This window comes from Chiloscyllium plagiosum, chromosome 4 (assembly GCF_004010195.1).
Source record: "Chiloscyllium plagiosum isolate BGI_BamShark_2017 chromosome 4, ASM401019v2, whole genome shotgun sequence".
NCBI lineage: Eukaryota > Metazoa > Chordata > Chondrichthyes > Orectolobiformes > Hemiscylliidae > Chiloscyllium > Chiloscyllium plagiosum.
Window position 1 is genome coordinate 72,818,647 of NC_057713.1, and position 24,759 is coordinate 72,843,405.

The 24,759-nt window shown below is 42.8% G+C and overlaps 1 protein-coding gene across 13 annotated transcripts in view; it reads right to left on the reverse strand.

The window, feature by feature from the left end:
* The window catches only part of rims2a (regulating synaptic membrane exocytosis 2a), a 973,874-nt gene that overhangs the window by 274,948 nt on the left and 674,167 nt on the right, over positions 1–24,759 (reverse strand). For 7 of the 13 annotated variants that reach the window (XM_043688434.1, XM_043688422.1, XM_043688423.1 and 4 more), the window contains 2 exons: positions 6,419–6,451; positions 5,658–5,693 (listed from right to left, as the gene is read on the reverse strand). The exons of 3 other annotated variants lie outside the window; for them this stretch is intronic. In XM_043688434.1, the coding sequence (XP_043544369.1) occupies positions 5,658–5,693; positions 6,419–6,451 (69 nt within the window). The remainder of the gene's footprint in view (positions 1–5,657; positions 5,694–6,418; positions 6,452–24,759) is intronic. 3 more of the 13 variants (XM_043688435.1, XM_043688428.1, XM_043688436.1) reach the window with 1 other exon arrangement.

Sequence of the window (24,759 nt, forward strand, 5' to 3'; positions counted from 1 at the left end):
GGAAGTGGGAGGATTCAAAGGCGAAATTGTTAAGGGTGAGGACCAGTTCGGCCAAACGGATGAGAGTGTCGGTGGGTCCGGGAACCCCGCACTGCCCGGTTCTACCTCCTTCCCAAGATCCACAAGCCTGACCACCCTGGCCGACCCATTGTCTCAGCATGCTCCTGCCCCACTGAACTCATCTCTACCTACCTCGACACTGTCCTATCCCCCCTAGTCCAGGAACTCTCCACATACGTTCGAGACACCACCTACGCCCTGCATCTCCTCCAAGACTTCCGTTTCCCTGGGCCCCAACGCCTCATCTTCACCATGGATATCCAATCCCTCTACACCTGCATCCACCATGACCAGGGACTCCAAGCCCTCCGTTTTTCCCTCTCCAGTCCCCAACAGTACCCTTCCACCGACACTCTCATTCGTTTGGCCGAACTGGTCCTCACCCTTAACAATTTCTCCTTTGAATCCTCCCACTACCTCCAGACCAAAGGGGTAGCCATGGGCACACGTATGGGCCCCAGCTATGCCTGTCTCTTTGTTGGCTACATAGAGCAGTTGATCTTCCGTAATTATACCGGCACCATTCGCCACCTTTTCCTCCGCTACATTGGTGCCACCTCATGCTCCGGCGAGGAGGTTGAGCAATTCATCAACTTCACCAACACATTCCACCCTGACCTTAAATTTACCTGGACCATCTCTGACACCTCCCTCCCCTTCCTGGACCTCTCCATCTCCATTAATGACGACCGACTTGACGCTGACATTTTTTACAAACCCACCAACTCCCACTGCTACCTGGATTACACCTCTTCCCACCCTACCTCTTGCAAAACTGCCATCCCAATTCCTCCGCCTCTGCCCTATCTGCTCCCAGCCGGACCAGTTCCACCACAGAACACACCAGATGGCCTCCTTCTTTAGAGACCGCAATTTCCCTTTCCACGTGGTTAAAGATGCCATCCAACGCATCTTGTCCACTTCCCACACCTCCGCCCTCAGACCCCTCCAACCGTAACAACCGCACCCCTGGTGCTCACCTTCCACCCTACCAACCTTCGCATAAACCAAATCATCCGCTAACATTTCCTCATCAGCCAGTCAGTTGGTGTACCAACAAAGTTGCAAGCAGTGCCTACTTCATTGTAAGTTTGCATGACAAATTTGAATTTGGCTGATTAACATATATTGACAATATATTGACAATTATGATGAAAGTGGTGATGTGGCTGATTTAGATTATTTTTCTTTAAATTAAACTAATTGTTCAAATGTACCACTCGATCACCTAACAGACAATGTGGTGGTGGGTTGGAGTTCAAGCTCCTGTTCCATTGGTGAAAGTCAGAGTTTGCCAATTATGTTCCCTCTCTCAACCAGTGAATTGTATTGGAGGGCATCAATGTGGACTTCAACAGTTTCCTCATTTCCCCTTCCCCCACCTCACCCTAGTTCTAAACTTCCAGCTCAGCACTGTCCCCATGACTTGTCCGGACTTGTCCTACCTGCCTATCTCCTTTTCCACCTATCCACTCCACCCTCTCCTCCCTGACCTATCACCTTCATCCCCTCCCCCACTCACCTATTGTACTCTATGCTACTTTCTCCCCACCCTCCTCTAGCTTATCTCTCCACACTTCAGGTTCACTGCCTTTATTCCTGATGAAGGGCTTTTGCCCGAAACGTCGATTTCGAAGCTCCTTAGATGCTGCCTGAACTGCTGTGCTCTTCCAGCACCACTAATCCAGAATGTGCAGAGCACAGCCCGCCAGGATGATAAATCACACTCTGTCTGGATATACTTTATTATACTTATCCTTTATTTTTCTACTATTCTCTGAAGTAATGCTTAACTTTTTAACTCATGTTTCTCTTACTACTTTGTACCTAGGTTTTATTGTACCTATGTATCTTAGTACCTAAAGTCGCCATGTGCAGTGACATTATACACTTTTTATTGTACTCCTATATTTGAGTACACATGACAACAAAATCTAAAAATCTAAATCTAAATCTACTGGGGGACCATCTCCCACACCAGTACAAATAGAAAACTCGCATCTTCAGCTGCTCCATCAGTACGGGTGTCATGATGTCATGAGCCATGGTGGTAGTGGATAGCCCGTGTCCACCAGTCAGCAGCTTTGTAAGGAATCTGGACCCTCAAACACACCATGTACATGAGAATGCTCCAAGATGTAGGAGTTATGACAGCTGCCAGGGTAGCAGATGCACATCTCCAGGAAGTCGTAATGATCGCCTTCTTGCTGATAAATTCTGCAGGGTTGTAATATGGCTCTCTCAGTGCTGCACATGGACAGTCGATAGATTCCTGAAGAAGGGCTTATGCCCGAAACGTCGATTCTCCTGTTCCCTGGATGCTGCCTGACCTGCTGCGCTTTTCCAGCAACACATTTTCAGCTACAGTCGATAGAACTATAGAACCCCTACAGTGTGGAAACAGGTCCTTTGGCCCAACAGGTCCACACCGACCCTATGAAGATTAACCCACCCAGACTCATTACCCTATGCTATTACTCTATATTTACCCCGATTGGTGCATCTAACCCACACAGGAGAAAGTGAGGACTGCAGATGCTGGAGATCAGAGTTGAGAGTGTGGTGCTGGAAAAGCACAGCAGGTCAGGCAGTATAAGCCCTCGTCGATTCTCCTGCTCCTCGTATGCTGTCTGACCTGCTGTACTTTTCCAGCACCACACTTGAACTGAACCCCACATCCCTGAACACTTTGGGCAATTTAGCATGGCCAATTCACCTAACCTGCAAATCTTTGGATTGTGGAAGGAAACCAGAGCACCTGGAGGAAACCCACGCAAAAATGGGGAGAATGTGCAAACTGCACACAGCCAGTCGCCCAAGGCAATTGAACCCGGGTCCCTGGTGCTGTGAGGCAGCAGTGCTAACCACTGAGCTACCGTGCTACAGGCTAGCATCCCGCAATTGGGGGAACCCAGCTATGTTCCTGAATCATATTGCCAGGGATTATTGTGGGGAAACTAAAGGAACCAGTGTGACGAATGTCATTTGTCACTCAGCGATCTGACATAAGTCATTCGTTGTTGGAAGAAGCCAGTTATATAGGAGTTCAAAGCAGCTGTCACCTTCACAGTCACTGGGAGAGGATGGCCTCCCAATCCTGCAGACCTCGGATCCTGCACCAGCATCTGGTACAGTTGCATCAACGTCCTGGGATATAGAGTCCGCAATAAAACTATGTCTCATGTATCCCCTGGAAACGGAACTGGGAGTCAGAAAATTTTGCAGTTTTCCAATAACAAGAACCATGTCTCTATCACTTATTCTATTCCACCCTCAGCATGGGCTCCAACTTGTCAAAGGTGGGTGTGCCAGCTGACTGGCCAAAACATTCTATCAACAGGAAGGATTTGCTGCATTCCAAACCCCTTTCCATTTCCAGACCCACATCAATCATTCAACTCTACCTCCCACAGGGATAACCTCAAGTTATATGAATGAAGAGGGAACAGCAGTACAGCATAGCAAGGCATAGTAACCATCTCCCTCATGTTTTTGCCCATTCAACATCCTCAAATCCAGCAGACATGCTTTCCCAATCGAACTGACATGGATTCTGTCCGCCCTGGGTGCTATCCTAGTCATTTTCCAATTACAGCTTGTCTAGAGAACAACAAGTGATAGCAGGGAATATGGAGTTCACAGTCAGCATTGGGCTGTGCCTGATCATCAGTAACTTCCACCTTGCCCAAAAGGGCCTCCAAGTCTACATTTACTTCATACTACATCAAAAGGCCTTTACTACCTACTTTGCCCTGCTTTGCGCCCCCTCCCCCAAACAATGTGGAGACCCACTACATTGAACTTTGTCTTTAACTATCCTCTCTGGCATCTGAACCCTGACATTACACACCTACTCTGTCCTCTATGCTCCCTATGTGGAGACCACAGAGTGGTCAATCTGAAAATGCAATAGGTAGATGAAGGTGAGGGGGTGATGCTGATAGATCGGAGTGGAGGGTGGAGTTGGCAGGTGGGAACGAAGATGGACAGGAAGGACAGTTCAAGAGGGCAGTGCCGAGTTGGATGGTTGGATCTGGGTTAATTTGGGGGGAGGGGAGATGAAGAAACAAGTGAAATTGACATTGATTCCTTGTGGTTGGAGGGTCCCAAGGCAGACGATTCCCTCTTCTCCCCTCCTGGCCACCTTATCCCAGATCCAATCCTTCAACTTGGCACCGCCCTCTTGAACTGTCCTACCTGTCCATCTTCCTTCCCCTCTATCCATTCTACCTTCCAGTCTGACCAACTACCATCACCCCTCCCATTTTTATCCACCTATCACATTCCCAGCTACCTTCCTCCCAGCCTCACTTCCCTCCCATTTATCTTTCAGCCCACCATGCTTCTGATGAAGAGCTTATGCTCGAAATCTCGACTCTCCTGCTCCTCAGATGCTGCCTGACCAGCAGTGCTTTTCCTACTGACAAGCAGCCTGTCTGTGCGTCTACACAAAAGAGCATATTAATACTGATAGCCTTCAGACTCTGACTGAACCACCTATTCACTAATTGGAACAGCATGGCAAGGCAAGGTCAGGCATGGATGTAGGTAGGTGCTAAGTGAGTGAGCATTATGAGAGCATGTGAGTAGCACTGAGGTGCAGCCTGGTTTAATATGTGAATTAGGTTCCTGTCCCGTGCAGAAAGTCTCCTTGCTGCCGAGCAACATGGAGGGTCATTGCAGTCAGTGGTGAGCTAAAATATCCATTCTAAGATTCATGCCGAGAATTCTTGAGGTCTATTGTGTTTGGTAAGATAGAAAGCTGAATATTAATGAGTTGAGTTGTGGCACTAATAAGAATTCACCAAGGCACAATCCCCCTTAATTGGCAACTCAACACTCAGCGGAAGTACAAAAGATGTAGCGAGATGCTCCCAATGTTGAGATGGGCCTTGCTGGACAGTTCATTCGATTTTGCCAGAAAAACATTGCCTTAGCTCATGTTGCTCAGATGTCTATAAGATGCTGCCTGTTGATCCCACTTTCTGTGGATCAACAAGTCTACCACAGGGACAAGGCAGCAGCATTTAGCAATGTGTAAACCTGGGAGACTATACAGATATGGTGCTCTGAAGTCCCAATTGAAATAAATGTTTAAGTAAATTTGAATTATGCAGTTTAGAAAAGTAAGAGGTAATTTGACTGAAACATACAAGATCCTGAGATGTTTCGACAGAGTGGATGTGGAACAATCTGGAATGAAAGATCATTGTTTCAAAGTAAGAGTCACCCATTTAAGACAGAGATGAGAATAATTTTTCTCACAAGAGGGTTGAACCTGTCTTTGGAACTCTCTTCCTCCAAAGGTGGAGGAAGCAGTGTCCTTGTGTATTTTTTAGGCAAAGGTGAATGGATTCTTGGTAAGGGGTGAAAGGTTATTGAGGGTACTATGGAGTAATCAGATGAGCAATCATGTTATTGAATGGTGGACCAGACTTGCGCGGCTGAGTAGTCTACACCTGTTCCTAATTCATTTCTTAAATTAAATATAAAGTCATTCTGATGTTCAGTTTGAAGTCCAGAATGCAGTCCATCAGTAAAATACTATGGGTGTACAAATGATTTAAACACACAGCTGGCAATCCAGATCAACCTACCTGATTCCCAGATCTCTGCTTCGGCATCATTTTCCTCTAAACATCAAAATGTCAAAAAGGTGAGGGGAGAAAGAATAAAGAATGTACATGGAATGTTGCTACATAAATTAAAATAATAAATAAAATTTGTATCTAAGTGATGAACAGGATAAGCATGGCACAAAGCATTGTAATAAGGGTCGATGCTAGCATCAGATGCTAGCGACCCTATGAAAAATTAACCAGAGACTATTTTCCTGCAGCAATATTTCTCTAATTTTATTATTAATCTTTGAAATCTGTAGTACCGGTTAGTTCAGTTGGCTGAAAGATATATTTGTTGGATCATGTTAAAGCCAAATGTATGGGCTTTAATCTTTATTTGGTTAAAGTAAACTCTGGGCTTGCCCCTCATTTTACCCATAATAAAAGCATAATGGCACTTTTCAGTGGTCAGCAAAAGGAGCTGCCTTCAGAAGGGGAATCCAAGAAGAAGACAACATTATTTCAATTATGTCTTCTGCTATAATTTTGCTTCCAAGTAACTTTCTGCCACACTTATGCTGTGTGATGTTAAACAGAATGTGAAAGAATACTAGATCAAAAAGATGTTCTGGGAAGTTTTTGACTAAGCACCTTTCTTTCTTTAAAACATATTGTGTTTGAAAGAGAAAAGGGAAGCATACAGGGAAAAGAAAACACACACAATAAAGAACATAAGTAAAGATTCCACTCAGATGAACACAGCAGACAATAGAAAATAAGGAATTGAAGAGACAGACCTGAGTTCCTCCTTTTGGGTGATTCCAGTTCTTCTGTGATCACAAAATGGCAAGACATAGACAAAGAAGATGAGCGTGAGTGGATGTTTTCAGATGATGAAACCGATTGATGGAAACAGACTTAATTAGATTAGAGGTGACATTCAGCAGATTGTCAACTTTCAGGAAACAGGCATCAAATATACCTGTTACAGCAAGTAGGCAGGAAGGCCAAAAGGATTAAGAGATAGTTTGACTCGCAAGCTATTAGTATGAACCCGTTAGTATGACATTTTTTTGTGGATGCTAGAGACAGTATCATGTCTTCTAATGCAAATAATAAGTCAGAAATACTGCTAAAATGGAGGAAGTAAAACAGTAAATACACAAGGACAATAATTCATACCCCGTAGATATTTCCTTTTAGCTTAATTCATGAAGAGTTCTGATATGACTTTTAATTTGCTAAGTATTTCAAATATGAGCATTCAGTCAATGAAAGGAAGCTTCACAAAATTATTAAAGTACAAAAGTTTCAATTAGATTTGTTTACACTTTTATTCAAGGTAATTGATTTTAAAAAATGCATAAGTTCCATGCTTGGAATTGACAACCCTTGGATACCACTTCAAACTGAACATTCAGTGCATTTTTGTTCAGGATTGAAATTTGATCCAAGTTTTGAGCTCAGTTTTGATTCATGACTTTGATTTTCATGTAGCTTTATTAATCTCAAAGAACTGATAAACGTGCTGAAAAATAGCATTAAGAAAAAATAACCTAATCAATAATGTCTAAACGTTGCAATGGAGCAAACAAAAATTATTAGAGATGTAATTGATATCTATGTATTATCACCAAAAAGTATTTGCTTTCATATGGTGCACATTCAGGATGCTTATTATTCCAGTCTTACAAGATTTGTTAAAATTAAACTGTGCAGCTCGGCGAGGCCATCCCTTCACTAAATGATACCCAGGAACAAACATTTCATTACCAAAAATTGACCTTTGATTTCTTGAAGCACTACAAGATTCTGAGAATCATATAAATGCAGGCTAAATGATAATTCAGCAATATCCAGCTCACAATTATATAATTATCTTCTCACAGTTTATTGTTATTTTTCAAAATAACATTAATAATTGCAAAAAATAAAAACAAATTACTGCAGATGCTGGAATCTGAAACTAAAAGAGAAAATGCTGGAAAATTTCAGCAGGTCTGGCAGCATTTGTAAGGAGAGAAAAGAGCTGACGTTTCGAGTCTAACTGACCCTTTGTCAAAGCTTTGACAAAGGGTCAGTTAGACTCGAAACGTCAGCTCTTTTCTCTCCTTACAAATGCTGCCAGACCTGCTGAGATTAATAATTGCAAATCTGATTTGAGTATTTGTTTAATACAACCATGCTATGGCAATGCTGCTACTTGATAACTTTCATCAAAAAATGATCAGATTTTAAATTGTAAAGAAACAAATGAAAGAAATTCCATTAACAGACATAGATAATTTTGCACTGTTAATACCTCAGAACAACTTGAAGCACTGAAAGTGAATTTTCATTTTAGGGATTTGTAATGTAATTGTAATTGTAATGGAATTGAAAACTGAATCACGTCTCATCCAACAGAATTCCAGTGATCCAGACAGTCTTTCCTGATCCTCTATTTGGACAAACATGTACACTTTACATGGAGTAGAATCACAAAATTCTTACCTGTTTGATACACTGCACCAATTTAGTCTTAAGTTGCAATGTGTAATCATCGAAGTACAGGAAATGTTTATTGCCAATATCTGACAAAAGGACATAATGCGTATTGCTGCCTTTTAATTACCCGATGAAGGGCTTATGTCCGAAACGTCGATTCTCCTGTTCCTTGGATGCTGCCTGACCTGCTGTGCTTTACCAGCAACACATTTTCAGCAACAAAATAATGAATCCTAATTGTGTTGCATTACCGTATCCCTCATTACAGACTAAACCAAATTGTTGGAACTGACAAGAATACTCAATCAAGAATGTTGAAAAAAGTTTTGTTCGAGACACCATCGGTTGAGGGTTATTTATTGAATTTGACTATGATTGTAATTACTGTTTACTATATTGGTTATGAATATATTTGACATGGTTATACCTTCAACCTATTTTACATATATTATATATTGTTTAAAAATTCCATTGGGGGTCTTATGATAGGCACCACTGATTTATTAGGCCCACCATTATTCACTGGCACGGGGGGTGTGTTATGTATGTAATTCGGTGTGCTACCCCTATAAGAGCACTGATCAGATAACTCCAGGGATAGAGCTTGGGTTCAATCGAGACCCGTGTGTGGAGGTGTGAGCATTGTTAACAATGTGTTCCCGTTCAGATTTACCATTTCTCTACCTGGTTCCAAAGGAAGCCGCAAAATATAAACTGACAATAAGAATGGGGTCCGGCCCACAAACATGAAAACATTTTTTTTGACCGATGGAGACATCATCCAGACTTCAGAAATGGTGCAAAGAGGTAATGTCGAGGAAAGTGATCGTGAAGTGACTCATGCTGTGGTTGATGCTAGGAAAGAAGGTACTCACTAGGGAAGAGGGTCAAGAGTGAGGGGACTCGGACCAATGGCTAAAGCAAAGATTATGCACTGGGGACCTACCAAATTCATCACATTGAGCAGTCACGAAGGGATTCTGAATGTGGGAGATGCCAGGGAGAAACAGTATGCTAACACAGTCGATGAAGGAGTGGCTTATGTGGAATTGCTCAGGGAGGGGACTTGGGCTGTAAATGTCTTCTAGACCTGAATGACAGGAAAAATTCCCACCTGCAGGAAAACAAAGTGGTGGGCCTATCTGGGATGATGGGACCATTTGATGAACAGTCAGAAAATTGGACTTTATACATGGAATGCTTTAATTTATTCTTTAAGGCAAACAAAGTAGCTGAGGACATGTTTTTTTAAAGTACCATCAGAAGCAAGACCTTGGCAATTCAAAGCAGTCTTGTACAACCAGAGAACCTCATGGATCAGATATTCAAAGAGCATGCAAAGTGTTAGGAAATTATTTCGCAGCCAAACTGCTAATGATCGTGGAAGGTTTCTGCTTTTACAAACAGGTACTGAACACAGAACAGTCTATCACCGAATTCATGATCATCTTTAAGAGGTTAGTGGAACACTTCGAATTTGGAGGATTCTTCCAAGATCCCTTGCAGGACCATTACAATGCAGGAAATCATTCCGCCCATCGAGTCCGAGCTGATTCTCTGAGGAGTCTACACATCCCTGAACATGATGGGTCAATTTAGCACAGCCAAAGCATTTAACCTGCACATCTTTGGACATATATAGACACAGAGAGAATATGCAAACTCCACACAGATAATTACCCAACACTGGAATCGAACCCGATCCCTTTTGTGAGGCAACAGTGCTAATTGTGTGAACTTGCCAGTTTGTGACCTGTAACATGAAGCCATCTAACGGAAGCTACTAACAAGGAGAAGCCTAGATTTCAAGGCAGTTATCGAAATTGCTATCTCAATGAGTTGGCAGCTAGCAAAGTAACTCAGTTGACTAACTAGGCCTGGGTGCATCAAATAGTGGAAACTCAGCTAAGTGCAGTACCAACCATAGAATATTGTTGGTATGATAGTGGCTATAAGGACTCAACATGTTGGAATCAAGAAGCTCAGTGGTACAGATGCAACAGAGTGGGTTATATTGACCAAAATTGCCTGGTGAAATCCAAACAAGAGAAGGGGAGTCACAAATAAACAACATTGAACCTAAGACATGCCACCAGCCAAGGAGTAGACAGGGAGTCAGTGAGGTCTGCAGAAGTAGATGGCTCAGACTCAGCATAGTTTCAGTCAAACACATTGTCAGTATGGGGTGAAACTGATCTTTTTCGGGGTTTTTCCCAAAGTAGAGGGGAAGACAATAAAAATGAAAGTTGGTACAGACGCATTAGTGACCCTGATGCTTGAATCAGTCTATACGGAGAAGCTTAGGACACTACCATTAAAGTCTGCCAGCCTATACTATAGACATACATGGAACAGGTGGTGCCACTGAAGAGCTATGTACTGATGAAAGTACAGGTAAGGGACCAGTCTGCAGAATTGTCACTTTACATCAGAAAAGATAAATACCCTGCATTAGCCAGACACTCCTGATTACAAAGATTACGGTTGAACTGCGGCATAGGTAATAGGCGAGTGGACTCAAACATTAGTTTGCAAGAAATCCAAGAAAGGAGTCTCAGCTGCTGCTGATGATAGTCACACACAGTAGACTTTTCCACTACAAATGACTGTCTTTTGTATTACATCATGAAGACCCCTAGGCCAGAGAGTGTGTCTCAACTTAGATGGTTCTTTGGACTTATGGCAAGTTATTGTTTGATCTTGCAACTGTGCCAAAATCCCTGCATCAGTTGCTGGGAAAGATGAATCCATGAAAATGGATTCAGGTGTGTGAGGTGACAAGTCTTAAAAAGGTCAGAAGTGTTTGTGCATTTTGACCTGAAGTTTCCATCACAGTTAGCATGTCACGTTTCGTCTTATGGAGTTAGATGCACTGTTGCCATCTTACCGAATAGAGAAGAAAGGCCCATTGCTTTCACATTGGGTTCACTTTTGAAGTCAGAGGAGAATTATGCTCAAGTTGAAAAAGTAGGATTCAGCATCGTGTTCGGAGTTTACAAGTTCACCAATTGCCTTTGCAGCAGGCACTTTGTGCTACAACCAACCAAAGGCCTCTAACCTCCATTTTTGGCCCGTATACAAAAATACCATCAATGCTGGCAGCACACATGCAGAGATGGGCACTGGCTCTGTCATACATGAGATCAAATACCAACAACAGAGAATCATGACAATGCAGATGCATTACTGGAGAATAAAGATGTTCCCGGCTGGAACCTCAAAATTACGCACTTTTCTCAGGATGATAACATGCCAGTGTCAGCGAATTGGGGCAGGCCGTTACTAGAGCTGAGCAGTAGACTTTGTTTTGAAAGGGAGGATCTATCATGGAAACTGCCTAGAATTACACCCTTACCAGGAAGTGGGAATTGTCCACATTGGATGGTTGTTTAAAGTGGGGACTGAGAGTAATTTCTCCCCTGTTGAGAGGAAAAATGCTAGAACAAGTGCATCAAGGGTACCCCAGCATGATATAAATGAAGGAGATAGCCAGGAACTATTTTTGGTGGTCGAATGTGTACTCCCAGACTGAGGAGAAAACGATGAGTGCTTGTGTCTTTGGTAGTGGGGACTCAAGGAGTGTTATTTGGGCTGCAGTAGGATCAGCAAACCTGTGAAAGAGTTCAGAGGCAGTAGAGTCCAGTAATGTAAAAGACCAGCTGCAGTGTTGAGAGACTTTACATCTTTTAACAGAGTAAGTTCCTCCAGCCCTCACCTCTCACAGTCTCTCCATGGTCCATCTATGCCACCTCATGCCTCTCCACCCAGCCTCCGTGGCTCTTTATAGCTTCCATGCCAACCTATATTCTCTAGATATAAGCACTGTAACTAACATATACACATATCATCATGCATATATAAAAAAAATGGAAAAAGAAAACAAGGATCAGTGCTGGGTTCACTGCTTTTTGACATTCATGAAAATGATTGGGATGTGAACGTAGGAGGTATGGTTAGTAAGTTTGCAGATGACACTAAACTTGGTGGTGTAGTGGACAGTGAGGAAGATTACCTCAGAGTACAACAGGATCTTGATCAGATGGGTCAATGGGCCAAGGAGTGGCAGATGGAGTTTAATTTAGATAAATATGAGGTGCTGCATTTTGGAAAAACAGATCGAGGCAGGACTTATACACTTAATAGTAAGGTCCTGAGGAATGTTGCTAAACAAACAAACCTTGGGGTGCATAGTTCCTTGAAAATGGAGTAGCAGGTAAATAAGATAGTGAAGAAGGCATTTGTATGCTTGTCTTTATTCATCAGTGCATTGATTACAGAGGAACCTCAATTATTGGGCATTCGATTAACCAAATAACAGATTATCCAACAAGATCATAATGTCCCAATATTCGACTAAACTATGTTATCGGCATTCGATTACCTGGAATTTGATTAACTGTGCGTAATATTCCCTGCCGGTGTCCTTCAGTTAATCAAGGTTCCTCTGTATAGGAGTTTGGAGGTCATGTTGTGGCTGGACAGGACATTAGTTAGGCCACTTTTGGAATAGAGGAAGGATGTTGCAAAACTTAAAAGGGTTCAGAAAAGATTTAGAATTATGTTGCTAGGGTTGGAGGGTTTGGACTGTCGGGAGAAGTTGAATAGGTTAGGGCTATTTTCCCTTGAGTGGCAGAGGCTGAGTGGTTACGATCATGTGGGACATGGATAGGGTAAATAGACAAGGTCTTTTCCCCAGAGTGGGGGAGTCCAAAACTAGAGTGCATATGTTTAAGATGAGAGTGGAAAGATTTAAAATGGACATTTTCATGCAGAGGGTTGTGCATGCATGGAATGAGCAACCAGAAGAAATGGTGGGTACTGGTACATTTCCGACATTTAAAAGACATCTGGATGGGTATATGAATAGGAAGGCTTTGAGGGACATAGGCCAAATGCATGCAAAAGGGTCTAGATTTATTTAGGATATCTCAGTGGAATGAATGAGTTGAGCTGAAGGGTCTGTTTCTGTGCTGTGCATCTCTATGACTCTATTCACACCTCACCCTCTTCCCTACAAAGCCCAAAATGCCCTTGATGCCAAACAAAGCCCCACACACCCCAAATGCCCCACATACCCTCCATGGTAAGCTATGGCACTTCCATACCCATTCACCCATTGCACAGAACCAGTTATTAAGATCTGTTAGAAAAGTTTAACAAAGGTGATTCATTCTGTAGTGATTGTAACAAGGTCAGCCAGGTGGACCTCATAGAATACAAGTTCCCCAATTAGAGCTGTTGATCTGGTCCAATCAAGGAGTCCTGACTGACACATAAAAGCAGGAGTGTCTGCACACACACACACGATGGGTGCTGGAAAAAAAAGCACAAACAAAATAAAAAAAAAATATAGGGTGAAGTCATTGCCCTTTGACCTGAAGGGCACTGCTTGTCACTGGTCACTCGGGTGTTTTCCTTTCGAGAGCTGGAAAAAAAAGCAGGAGTGTCAGACATCCTGATCCTGAGAGCTGGCTCTGAGGGAGCTGGATCAGTGTCAAGGACTTTCTGTGCGTAAATAAAGGGTGATTTGGTGACAGGATGTTGACCTCTGTGGAGTTATTTCACATTCATAAATTAACATTTCATTCAAAGATTGCTTTCACTACAAATCAGTAAAAATGTCAATCAATAGCAGAAACTCCAAGCACTGAAATATTTGATCTTATGATAAATAAATATTGTTTGCAATGGACAAAACATAAGAGAAAGCCAGAGCTTCAATCAAGCAATGTTTTCCCTCGGGTTCAGGCTGTTTCAATACTCAAATAGGTGTTTAGCCCCTTGGCCAAGAATCATTATGTACTCTATTTTTTGTAGTTTTGTCCCTGCCTCTGAGCCGGAAGCTACAGATCTAGGGTTTACTTCAGAACTTGTTGGGCATTGAATGAGGCAAGGAAGGCTGACAAATCCTTCTATTATGCCTATGAGAGGTAGTAGAAGCAGAAGAGTGTCATAATCAGATAGTCTTGATGTAGAGTGGCATCCTTCAAACTACAGGTTAATTATCAGTTCTAGGAAACTCTAGCTAAGGAAACAGATGTAAGCACATGCTTTGTCATATGCCATGTGGAGTTTTGAGGGGCTGTGTGGTGGTGGTGGTGGTGTGGGTGCTAGGGGAGCAAGCATAGATTAGCACCAACTTTCAAAAGATTCCAACATCCAGAGATAAAAATCTCACAACACCAGGTTATAGTCCAACAGGTTTAATTGGAAGCACTAGCTTTCTGAGCGCTGCTCCTTCATCAAGTGGTTGTGGAGTAACTGAAATTATACATTGTGTGTGTGTCTGGGGTGGGGAGTTGTGAGTGTCTGTGTGAGAGAGAGAGTGTGTGTGTGTATGTGTGTGTGAGAGAGAGAGAGTGTGTGTAAAGAGGTCTGTGAGAGGGTGCGTGTGGGAGTGTGTGTCTGTAGGAGTGTGTGTGCGTGTCTGTGTACAGGGGTGTGTGTGTGTGTGTATAGGAGTGCATGTGTGTGTAGTACAATGGTGGTCAACTGTAGTGTGACATGAACTCAAGGTCCAGGTTGAGGCCTTCCCTATGGGTACTGAACTTAGCTGTTAGCCTCTGCTCTGCCATTTTTCGCTGCTGCCTGTCCTGAAGTCCGCCTTGGAAGATGGCCACCCGAAGGTCCAAGGTCAAATGTCCTGGACCACGGAAGTGTTCTCCAACTGGGAGGGAACGCTCCTGTCTGTTGGAGGCTGATAGCTAAGTTTGGTACCCATAGGGAGGTTCTCAACCGGGACCTTGGGTTCATGTCACACTACAGGTGACAACCCTTTGCACTATACACACACACACACACACACTCCTACAGACACACACTCCCACACGCACCCTCTCACAGACATAGACCCCTGAAAGAGGGATTCATGCCCGAAACATCGATTCTCCTGCTCCTTGGATGCTGCCTGACTTGCTTTTCCAGCAACACATTTTCAGCTCTGATCTCCAGCATCTGCAGTCCTCACTTTCTCCTAGAAGAACTCATTTTTTTAGGTCAGAATCAGTCTAAACATTATGGCACAGACAACAGGGGGCTAACACCTTCAACATGTTATCTGAGCTGACACCAATTGTTACAGTTAACCTGAGAATGTAACTTTGAAAAAACGTTTTGTGATTTACATATGTAAGAAGTGAAACTATCATGGCCATTCTAATAGATGAGAGACTTAACAAACAATCAAGGTATTTTTGAGTGTATAATTTCAGTTACATCACACAGTAAACTTTTGCTATAACTGCTGTGTCTTATAATTGTGTATTCCACAACCACCTGATGAAGGAACAGCGCTCCAAAAGCTAGTGCTTCCAATTAAACCTGTTGGAGTATAACCTGGTGTTGTGTAACTTTTAACTTTGTACACCCCAGTGCAACACCAGCATCTCCAAAACATAACATCCAGAGACACCTCCAAGGTAAATAAAATGACTCTTTTTGAAGCTGGCATCATTTAAAAAAAAAATTGGGGGGCTCTTGGATGTGCCTATCGCTGAAATGGAGTTGGTGAAGTCAGGTCAGGTCAGGAACACGGTATGACCCAAACAGCCTGTAATTTTAAATGACCTGCTTAAAATTGGGAAGCACAGGAACAAGATCGGGAATCATGGAATCAAGTTTCGGTTTCCATTTTCACTACCCCACAGAATCTACGCAACTTCATGCAGATCCGGCCCATGATGACACTTGAGACAAATGATTTCCAGATGGTTCAAGACGGTGGCCCAACATCATGACTCTTTGCGAGCTCTCAATAGCAGAACTTATTCTTCCATATCTTCGAACTGAGTTTTAAAAGAGCAGAACAATTGTAAGTCTGTTAAAATTACTAATAATGTTTTGGTAAATCTACTTACAGGTCTGAAGATTTTCCATTTGACTAAGCCTAATTTCCATGCCTGCAAGCCAAGAGTGAACAGAAACCTACCAACTTCCCTCAGGCCCAAACATCCTGACGCCAAGGAAACCCAGAACCAAGGCCCAGCCAATACAGGAATGAAACCCGACCCCAGAGGAGGCCTGACCAGCCTCAAGAACAACCCCTGACCTTGATGGGACTGGACAATGTGAAGGCCCGATGGAACTGACTCCAAGACCTGAGCATCTGTGGCCGCGATTGGTGCTACGGACACAATTACCTCTTGGTGCAGCAGACTTCCATCACTGACGTTCAGGATCAACCTGAAGTAGGCAACTTATCAGGAAAAGTGGGAGAAGTGCTGGCCTGCAGGTGGGACTAAAACAATATGGTTTCAAGTCCCTTCTCGCCAGCATTGTCCTGGCAAATGTCCAAGCTATTGAAAACAAACTTACCTTAAATGACCTTAAAACTAACTTACCTTCCAGATGGAACTGAGAGGCTGCTGTATGCTCTGTTTTATACAGATATGGCTTACTTCTGCTCCATCCTTACAAACAAAAGGTTTCTCTTTACATTGCATGGACCATATGGCATCCTCAGGCAAGCCAAGGGGAAGTGAGGTCTGCCTTCTAATCAATACCTCCTGGTGCTCAGACATGGCATTCGTGGTGAGGTACTGCATGCCTGACCAAGAATATCTACCAGTGAAATGCTGTCCCTACTACATGCCGAGTGAGCTCACCTCTGCTATCCTGACAGTGGTCGACATAGCACCCCATGCAGAAGTGAAGAATGCTCTTGATGAAATAATCGCTGCTAGAAATTGACTTGAGATGGAATATCCCGATGCCTTGTTTATCATAGCTGGTGACTTCAACCAGGCCAACCTCAAGAGTGTGCTACCAAATACCATCAATACACAACCATCAAAGATGCCTATCACTCCATACCTCGTCCCCATTTTGGAAAATCAGGTCACAATGCTGTATGCCACCTCCCGACTTATAAGCAGAATCCAAAACGCGAGGACTCACTACTAAAAGTAGTACAGTGCTGGTCTGAGGCAGCGGAAGACCTTCTGTGGGACTGCTTGGAATTGGGGAACTAGTCCATATTCAAGAACTCATTGGCCAACCTAAATGAGTATGCCATTACCGTTAGAGACAACAAAAACTGCAGATGCTGGAATCCAAAGTAGACAAGCAGAAGGCTGGAAGAACACAGCAAACCAGGCAGCATCAGGTGATGGAGAAGTCAATGTTTCAGGTATAACCCTTCTTCAGGACTTGGGGTGGGGGTGAGGGATGCTGCAGATAAAGTGGGGGGAGAGATTTTTGTGGGGAGTGGGGTGGAGTGGTGAGGTTGCGATAGGTGAACACAAGTAGAGGGTACAACTTGGTTGGTCAATGGGTGGAATGAATCTGTTGATAGCTGGAAGCAAGGGTAGGGAGGTGGAATTGAAGGAAGGGAGAGGGGCTGAAAAGGGAATTGGGTACGGGAAGGGAGGTTATTTGAAATTGGAGAACTCAATGTTGAGTCCTCTGTGCTGTAGGTTGCCCAGGCAGAAGATGAGGTACTGTTCCTCCAATTTGTGGTATGATTCACTGAGACAATGGAGGAGGCTGAAGATGGTCATGTTGGAGAGGGAAGGGGAATTGAAATGGGAGCTAATTGGGGGCTCAATCTGGCTCCTATGGGCTCAGTTGAGATGCTTAGTGAAGCGTGTCTGCAGTTTATGTTTGGCTCCCTGATGTAGAGAAGACCACATCGGGAGCACCGGGTACAGTAAACTAGGTTGGAGGAGAGACAGGTGAACCTCTGTCTCACCTGCAAGGACTGTTTGGGGCCTTGAATGAGGTGAGAAGGATGGTGTGCCGACAGGTTTTGCAAATTTTATAGTTGCAGGGGAAGATACTGAGGGTTCGGGCGGGGTTGGTGGAAAGAGTGGCGCAAAACAAGGAGTGACAAAGGGAGTGGTCCTTGTCGAAGGCAGAGAGAGGTGGGGAGGGGAAGATGTTCTTAGTGGTGGGGTCTATTTAGGGTTGGCCCAACTGCTTAAGGATGATACGTGGGATGCGGTGACTGGTGAGGTGGAAGGTGAGGAGAAGAGGTCCCTGTCTTTATTAAGCATCCCAGATATCCCCCTACTTTGAACAATGTGCTTTTCCCTCCTCTGTCATCCATATGGTCCTCTACCACACCTCCTCCATTCCCTACTCCATTGCTCTAAATCACTCCCCGCTCCAAATGTAATAAAGACAGGGTCCCCCTTGTCGTCATTTTCCAGCCCACCAGTTTTTGCATCCAATGGATCATCTTAAACACTTGCACCAAATCCAACTAGATCCCACCACCAAGAATCCCCACCCCTCTCGGCCTTCTGAAATGACCGTGTACAATTTCACTACCGTACAGACTTCATTAGCAAGTGTGTAGAAGACTGCATACAAAGGCATTAATCTGAATATTCCTCATCTGGAAACCATGGATGAACTGGCAGATCCATTGCCTATTTTTAGCCAGGAGTGAGGCATTCAAGTCAGATGACCCTGACTTTTACAGAAAATCCAGATGCAACCTCTTAAAGGCCATTAGAGATGCCATTAGGGATTAGTGGACTAATCTAGAGACCCAAACTAACCAAAAGGACATCCACCATTTGTGGCAAAGCTCATTTGACATAACAGCCTACAAAATGGCACATAAGAGAATAGTGGACATAAATACAACTTCCTGATGCACTCAATGCATTGTTTCATTGAGATTCTGTTTGAAACGAACGTACAATGTCACCAGCCCTATAGCCTCGGATACACCTGTTCTGTCAGTTACTCCTGCAGATGTCACCTCATCCTTTTTGAGAGCAAAATCATGAAAGCGACTGGCTTAGATGGAGTCTCTGACTGTGCACTCAGATCCTGTGTGGACCAGCTAGCAGGGAATTCATTGATATGTTTAACCTCTCCCTACTATGATCTTAAGTCCCTACCTGCTTTAAGAAGACTACCATCATCCTGGTACCAAAGAAAACTCATGCAGCATGCCTCAATGACTACTGCCCAGTAGCTCTGACCTCCATGATTATACGTGCTAAGAGAGGTTAGTAATGGCTCACATAAACTCCTGCCTCTCAGCCTGCCTTGATCCCTTGCAAATCGCCAACCATTGCAACAGGTCCATGATAGATGCAATCTCTCTGGCCCTACCTTCAGCCCTGGTACAACTGGATAACAAGGGTACCTATTTATTGACTGCAGCTCTGCCTGCAACATCATAATTCCAACCAAACTAATCTCCAAGTCCTGACACTTGGTCTCTGCTCCACCCTCTGCCATTTAGATTGTCCAGGAATGATGAAAGGCTCCGGCCCAAAGTGTCGATTTTACTGCTCCTCAGATGCTGCCTGGCCGGCTGTGCTTTTCCAGCCGCACACTCCTGACAACTCCTCTGTAATAATCCTCAACATCGGCTTCCCCCCAAAGGCTACGTACACAGCCCCTTACTATACTCCCTATGACTGTGTGACCAAATTCCGCCCTAAGTCCCATCTACAAGTTCGCTGATTACCGCACAGGCCGTATCTCAGACAATGATGAGAGAGAATATAGGAAAGAGATAGAGTGCTTAGTAGCATAATGTAAAGATAACAATTTATTTCTCAACATCATCAAAATAAAGAGCTGATCACTGAGTTCAGGAAACAAGGTGGCAGGCACCCTCCCGTCTACATCAATGATGCTGAGGTGGCGATGGTCAAGAGCATCGAGTCCCTAGCAGTGATTTTTTTTCCTTTATTCATTTCACGGGATGAGGGCATCACTGGCGAGGCAGCATTTATTGCCCAATCCTAATTGCCCAGAGGATAGTTGGTCTGCTTCCTTCCCTGAAGGACATTAGTGATCCAGATGGGTTTTTTCCAACAATCGACAATGGATTCATGGTCATCATTAGACTCTTAGTTCCAGATTTTTATTGAATTCAAATTCCACTGTCTGCCATGGCGGGATTCAAACCCGGGTCCCCAGAACATTATCTGGGTCTCTGGATTAACAGTCCAGTGATAATAGCATGAGGCCATCGCCTCCCCCGATCACCAAAATCTGTCCTGGTCAATCCACATTGATACTCTGTTCAAAAAATTACAACAATGCCTCTAAGGAAATTTGACGTGTCCATAAAGACTCTTACCAATTTTTAGAGATGAACAATAGAAAGCATTCTGTTATCTTTCCTCTGTCCTATTACTCTAATACACTTTGTATGATATGAACTGCCTGTATTGTACAAAAAAACAAAAATTTTACTGAACCAAAGTACATGTGACAACAATACATCAAAGCAAACATATCAAAGAGTAACAACATACAAAAACTTTTTTTAATGTAATTTTGATAGCTTAGTGCGTCAAGGTGACATATTTAAACATACAAGTACCCTTACTGTCTCAACATGTTCAGATAACTGAAGTTTTCCTGTGTGGTGGCAATTAAACCATTACTGGGAATGTTTGACTGTGTTAACCACATTACACACACACCAATAACTCAAATACTGCCCTACAATAAACAAGCACTTAGTAAAAACAGTGCTCAGAATTATATATTAAGCACAACATGTTTTTATACTGCACTGTGTACAAATGTTCCTGGTGAAAAAGCTGCTTGAATTGACACTTGTATAAAATAAATTATTAATGTTACCAGCCATTATCCCAAATTGGCATGATGTCAAAAGGGGAATTAAATATGTATCGACTGCAATTGAGTCTTTTCCAATATTAAGAAAATGTTACCCATTAAGTGACTGCTTGATTCCTCTTCTGTTTCTGCTTTGAAAAGTGAAACTATCAAATTGTATAATGTTATTTTAAGTATTCAAAGATGTACTAATCAGGAGTTAAGGTGTCTAAAGATTAGATTTGTTTCCTACTTCAACTGATCAACTCTCCACCCTTTACTATTTTATATGCCCAATTTATTTGATAAACCTAAAAATTATAAACTAGAATTGCTTAAAAGTTAAGTTTTGGGAAGGCACTAATTACAGATTTATTTATCGAAGTAGATAGACAATGTGAGGTGAAGAACATATCAAAGACATGCACATACTCTCACTACAATCAGCATGAAGCCTGCTAACCACAAAGAGTCTCAAACGTTTTCACAACGTTTGTCAGGTTTTCACAGCCTGACAAAGCTGGCTCGAAAACTGCTTCTCTTTTGCACTGACATCAGCTACTGTACCATTAACTTCTCTCTGTTGATCTTCTCAGGTAACTTCTGGGAAGTTACAAACAAATCAAAAGGAAACACAGCAAGAAATTGGATTCTTAAGCCGACATGATGAGAGATCAGTTAAATTAAGATTTATGAAAAAGCAGTATGGATTACCTGGTCATTGCCACATTGTTCTTTGTGGGAGTTTGACATGTGCATACTAGCTGCAATGCTTCCTATATTACAGCAGTGACTTCAAAGAAATATTTAATTGGCTATAAAACACTAAAAATTCAGTGGCCAGGAATATTAATGCATAAATGCAAGTATAACACATTTGTGAACACATATGTCAAAGAAGATATGAAAAAAAATTGTCTCAATTTAAGTTAAATATGGCATTGCAAAGGTACAGGTCTCAGTAAATCAATCACTCTATTCAGATCCAACATAACTTCAAATAAATGTTTTAGATCGGAACAGTTGTAGTTAACCTTTTACAATACCTACTCTTCTGCTGCAGCTCTGTGTTTAGAATAAGCTGAGCTGAGATAGTGTCACTGTTTACACTGAAAAACCATTTAATTTATATTCCGTTCTTTTTGATAGATATCCATTTAAAAAAAATAGAATTTGTCTAAATTGCTGTGGGTATGTAATTTTCGCATGCTCTCAGTTCATCATTTGATATAGAATACAAACCAAAATCAAGACAAAACCTAGTTCCAGATACAGATTTGTGGCAAGTGGCAATCTGCTGGCATGTGTGTTTTAACCTTTTGCGATATAAAAAATGCCAGGCAATGACCATCTACAATAAGAACGAATCTTAACGTCTCACTTTCAATCATTATCATCACTGAATACCCCACTTTGAATGTCCTTAGGTTGCCAGTGACTTAACCCTAAAATGGACTGGTCAAATAAATACTGTGTCTATAACTGTAATGAGAAACTCACCTCATGACTCTCCAAAGCATATTCACTCCCATCTATATGACATACTCCCCACTGATCTGGACAAGTGTAACTTCAATAAAATTTGATTTGCACTAAATTCACAACCTGAAGTATTCACTCCCTTCACCACCACCACAGACTGACAGCAGTGTATCCCATTTCTAAATTGCTAACTCATGAAGGCTCCTTACAAAGTACCTTTCAGTCCCATAACCACTACCACCTAGAAAGATAAGGGCAGCAGATACATAGCAACAACACCAACTGCAAGTTCCCCCCTAAACCACTCACCATCCTGACCTCAGAATATATGGCTGTTCCTTCAAATGGAATTGTGAGTCTACCTACACCAAATGGACTATAACAGTTCAAGAAGACAGCCCCCAACCATGTTTAATAAGGTAATTAGAGACGGGCAATAAATTTTTGTCTGACTAGTGATGCTACTCCCCATGAAAGATTTAATAAAATCCTCAATATTACAGGAGTGAGGTACGTAAGTGAGGTAGTGCTTTGGACATGATTCCAGGTTTCTCTTCATGGGATAAGTTTTGTTTTCATTGATGAGTTCCCTGCCTAGAGGTCAGCCTGACTGAAAAGTCTACCTTTCGGTGAGAGGGGGTTCAGAGCAGACAGTGAGACTGCATAGATTCAATCCATTAACCGGGTAAGGACGAGTTGAGGAGGTGCGGGGCAGGTGTGCGAGGAGGGTGGGTGAAGGTCGATCCCAGGGTGACCAGTCCTCAAGAGAGAAAATATTGAATGGGGTTGTATAATTATGAAGGATGGGTGATTTGGGGAAAAGGAAAGCATTCTTGCTGTACCTGGCCAACCAGCAGTACAGTGAAACATTTGCTTTCTCGCTGACATTTTCCTTGCTTCTCTCAGGTGTCTGGAAATCCAGCCAGTTAATCTAACCCTGCAAGACAGGCTAAAACAAACACTAACTTCAATAAAGTCTGAAGTTAGCAGGTTTCGGGTTAAGAGTTACAACATTTGAACCTCAGGCCTAATGCTTTTGGGTGCTAAAATTCAGTCTCCTGACTCAAGAATATATTCATTGAACTGGGTGCTCACTCATCGATTCATTCCTTGAGAGCAGTGGGTGGCCCTGCATCTTAAATGCCAAGGGCCCAAGTTAATCATATTTCGAACTGCTTCTTTCTTTTACAAAAGTAAACCAATCTAGTGCTGCATCAACATGAAGTGGCCAAACAGTACTAAGCTTTCAGTACAGGACATACAGAGTTGCACTTGTGTCTAGGTTGCAAAGGCCACTACCACTAAATTCTACAGTGAGTACCTCAAGGGCAGTGATTTTAGATGTCACTCAGGCCCAATAGTACACCTCAGAAGAAGAAAGGACAAAGTACAATACAGTACAGGAATAGCCCTTCAGCCCTTCAAGCCTGCGCTGACACATTTGCCCTTCCATACTAAAACTGTCTTCACTTACAGGATCCATATCCCTCTATTCCCTCCCTATTCATGTATACGTCCAGGTGTTTCTTGAATGCTGCTATTATATCTGCTTCCATCACATCTTCTGGAAATATGTTCCAGGCACTCACCACCCTTTGTGTGAAAAACTTGCCTTACACATCTGTTTTTAACTCCCCCAGGACCTTGAACCTTTGTCTCATAGTAATTGACCCCTCCAGCCTGGAAAAAAGCCTCATATTTTCCACTCCATCCATGTCATTCACAATCTTATAAACTTCGATTAGTTCACCCCTCAAACTCAAGCTATTCAACCTTTCTTCAAAACTAAAGTCTCCCATACCAGGCAACATCATGGTAAACAAGATTGTTGACTTGCTCACTGAGCTGTTACGTTTGTTTTCAAACATTTCATCACCATTCGAGGTAACATCATTAGTGCAGGTCACCAGAGGTGCACTGATGATGTTACCTAAATTGGTCTGTGAACAAACTTACCAGCTCAGCAAGCAAAAAACCTCATCCACTACAAATCTTCTTGAAGAGTCTGAAACCTGGTAAACCTTTTCTATGCCCTCTCCAAAGCATCCATATCCTTCTGTTAGTTTGGTGACCAGAGCTAGAACCGTATGCAATATTCCAACACTGGCCTAACTGAAGTTCTTTAAAGCTGCAGCATAACTTTTCTCTCCTTGTACTCAATGCCCTTTCAATGAAGGCAAGTATGTCATAAAACCTCAACAGATACACAACATAATAGCAGGAATACAGCGAGAACTAGCCATTTGGATTCAGAACTGGCTCAAAGGTAAAAGATGGTGGTGGAGGTTTGTTTTTCAGATTGGAGGCCTGTGACCAGTGGAGTGCCACAAGGATCGGTGCTGGGCCCTCTACTTTTTGTCATTCACATAAATGATTTGGATGCGAGCATAAAAGGTACAGTTAGTAAGTTTGCAGATGACACCAAAATTGCAGGTGTTGTGGACAGCGAAAAGGGTTACCTCAGGATCTGGACCAGATGGGCCAATGGGCTGAGATGTGGCAGATGGAGTTTAATTCAGATAAATGCGAGGTGCTGCATTTTGGGAAAGCAAATCTTAGCAGGACTTATACACTTAATGGTAAGGTCCTAGGGAGTGTTGCTGAACAAAGAGACCTTGGAGTGCAGGTTCAT